At 38.7% G+C, this 2,217-nt stretch overlaps 1 protein-coding gene across 1 annotated transcript; it reads right to left on the bottom strand.

Moving 5' to 3' along the window:
* Window positions 1–914: 914 nt before the first annotated feature.
* LOC124633057 (lactosylceramide 4-alpha-galactosyltransferase-like) lies at window positions 915–1,577 on the bottom strand. The gene has a single exon (XM_047168151.1). The coding sequence runs from the start codon at window positions 1,575–1,577 to the stop codon at window positions 915–917; it is 663 nt and encodes a 220-aa protein (XP_047024107.1).
* Between the last annotated feature and the right edge of the window lie 640 nt (window positions 1,578–2,217).

The raw sequence follows: 2,217 nt of genomic DNA, 5'->3' as shown, positions 1-2,217 counted from the left end.
ACGGCTCCACAATAATTTTTTTAAGGGGTCCCCCTCGGACTAATAAGTGGGCCTCCGAAAAACCGATGGGGTAAAACAATTCACTGCTGTAAATGGAAAGCCCTGTAAAAAAATCAAGAATTTTTTAACTGTATTTTTACTACCTACCTTCTATCTACACTAGGAAAAATGTAGATGATCACCATCTCCAAGATACTAGGGTTGAATAAGATATTAGAAGGATAGGATTTCCAAAGTCCAACCCAGTCATTGTGAAGATAAAATGTAAAGCACGGCCCCTCAAATAGGAGTTCGATTCCAGTTCAGGCAGGCACATAAGTATGTTTTCTAAGTACTAAGGGTTTTCTTAATGTATCTTGGACATCGATGACCGAGGAAAGTTGAAGAGAAACTTCTTGAAGAAACCTGATTAAAGCTCATTGCTTCTCTGTACAAAAAAAAGCCTGTGCCCTGTTGTGGGACAGTAAAAAAGGCTTTGATAAAATTCGAAATGACCTTGACAATCCCCAGATGTAGCGTTGTGAAGTTCGGGACATCTTCTACGGAGCACTCTTTCCGTAGCCCTAGCGCCATACCCCGACCATTGTGTGTTATCGTACGTAGACAATATTTCGCTGCAAATATAGATTATATACAGTGTTGTAAATATTAAAAAACAACGCTTAATTTTAATATCATCAACGACAAAATAATTGTCAACCCATATTGAATTGTAATACCAAGCCGTAACTATTTACCCAACTGCAATTTATTATAGATTTGTTTTCCATTTAAAAACGTTTGCAACAATACACGCAGCATGACTCCACAAGTACACAACAATAAACAAGCAAAAACAGTACATAATACAAATAAGGTAAAATAATAAATAAGTAATAAATTTATACAATTTCAAAAAGAATGTCCAAAAAAACTCACTGAATAATTTCCTCGGTCCAATTTTGTCCAACCTCATCTTTCGATAACCTCATGGCTCCAGTTGCCAAATCAAATGGAGAAGATTTCGCAATCCAATTTTGCGGCAGAGAATCGAACGACTTCACCACCAACATATCGAGATCCAGATACACTCCCCCCCAGCGGTGCAGCGTGAGCATCCTCATGATGTCAGCGCTGTGCGTGACAGGGTGCCGACTGTGAAGCAGCTTACTCCTCACTATCTGCTGCACGGCGGACTCCTTAGAGACGCTGGCCGCGTGTATCCTGGCCAGCCTGACGTTGCTGTACTGCAGCAGCTTGACGAGGCAGCTCTTCTTGAGCATCGCGTCAGAGACGGGCGCGTTGAACAGCAAGTACACTTCCCAGTCAGGGTTGGCTCTGGCGGCGGACTCCACGGCACACGCCTGCCGCGAGTCCACGCCGCCCCGGCACGACGTCTCGTGGAAGAATATTGATTTCAGTTTGGGCATAAAGCTTACATCTTCTACCGACATTAACGCATCATTGTCTGTATAGCTGTAGCACTCTAAGTTCTTGTCTGGTTGCGGCCAATAAATGATCATCGGCTTATATTTCCATTGAACATTTTGAAACGTGTTCCAGAGCATGACGAGAAAGTTTGTTAAAAGAACCACCATGATTAGAAACTTAAGGAATTTCTTTATATTGTATATCATAGTGTACAATTATAAGTAGACAGTTTTTTAACAAAATGCTTTGCGCTGTTCTCCTTTTATAATAGTAACAAAAGCATTACATACATTACATGAACTAATAGTAAAAAAAAACCCACGACGGTAAAAATCATATTGAAAAATAATAAAATACTCAAAACCCCCGACTGAACCAGTTATACCATACCCCAGACTTACCATAATACATAACCGAGGAATATCCGTCGGGGGCTGCCATTAAACCAGCTAAAGGAATTTCTAGTGTCGTGAATACAATTATTGACGAATTGTAGATGTTTACGATGACATAAAATACACTCATGAGTATGATCAATTGTTGAAATTTCATATAGAAAAGGCAGCCCCCGACGTTTATTCCTCGATTATGTATTATGGTAAGTCTGGAGTATGGTATAACTGGTTAAGTCGGGGTTTCGGGTTATTTTATTATCTTTCAAAAAGTTTTTTTCAAAATTTTTAATTTTGCTTAGTTTTATTTCAAACTTTTTAAAGAGCATATACGAATTATTATTATAGTCTATATAATATGTAGGTAAGATCTCGCAAAAATACGTTTTAGTTTTAATAATATTGCAATATAATC

This window comes from Helicoverpa zea, chromosome 9 (assembly GCF_022581195.2).
Source record: "Helicoverpa zea isolate HzStark_Cry1AcR chromosome 9, ilHelZeax1.1, whole genome shotgun sequence".
NCBI lineage: Eukaryota > Metazoa > Arthropoda > Insecta > Lepidoptera > Noctuidae > Helicoverpa > Helicoverpa zea.
This window is presented reverse-complemented; position numbering and strand designations above follow the sequence as displayed.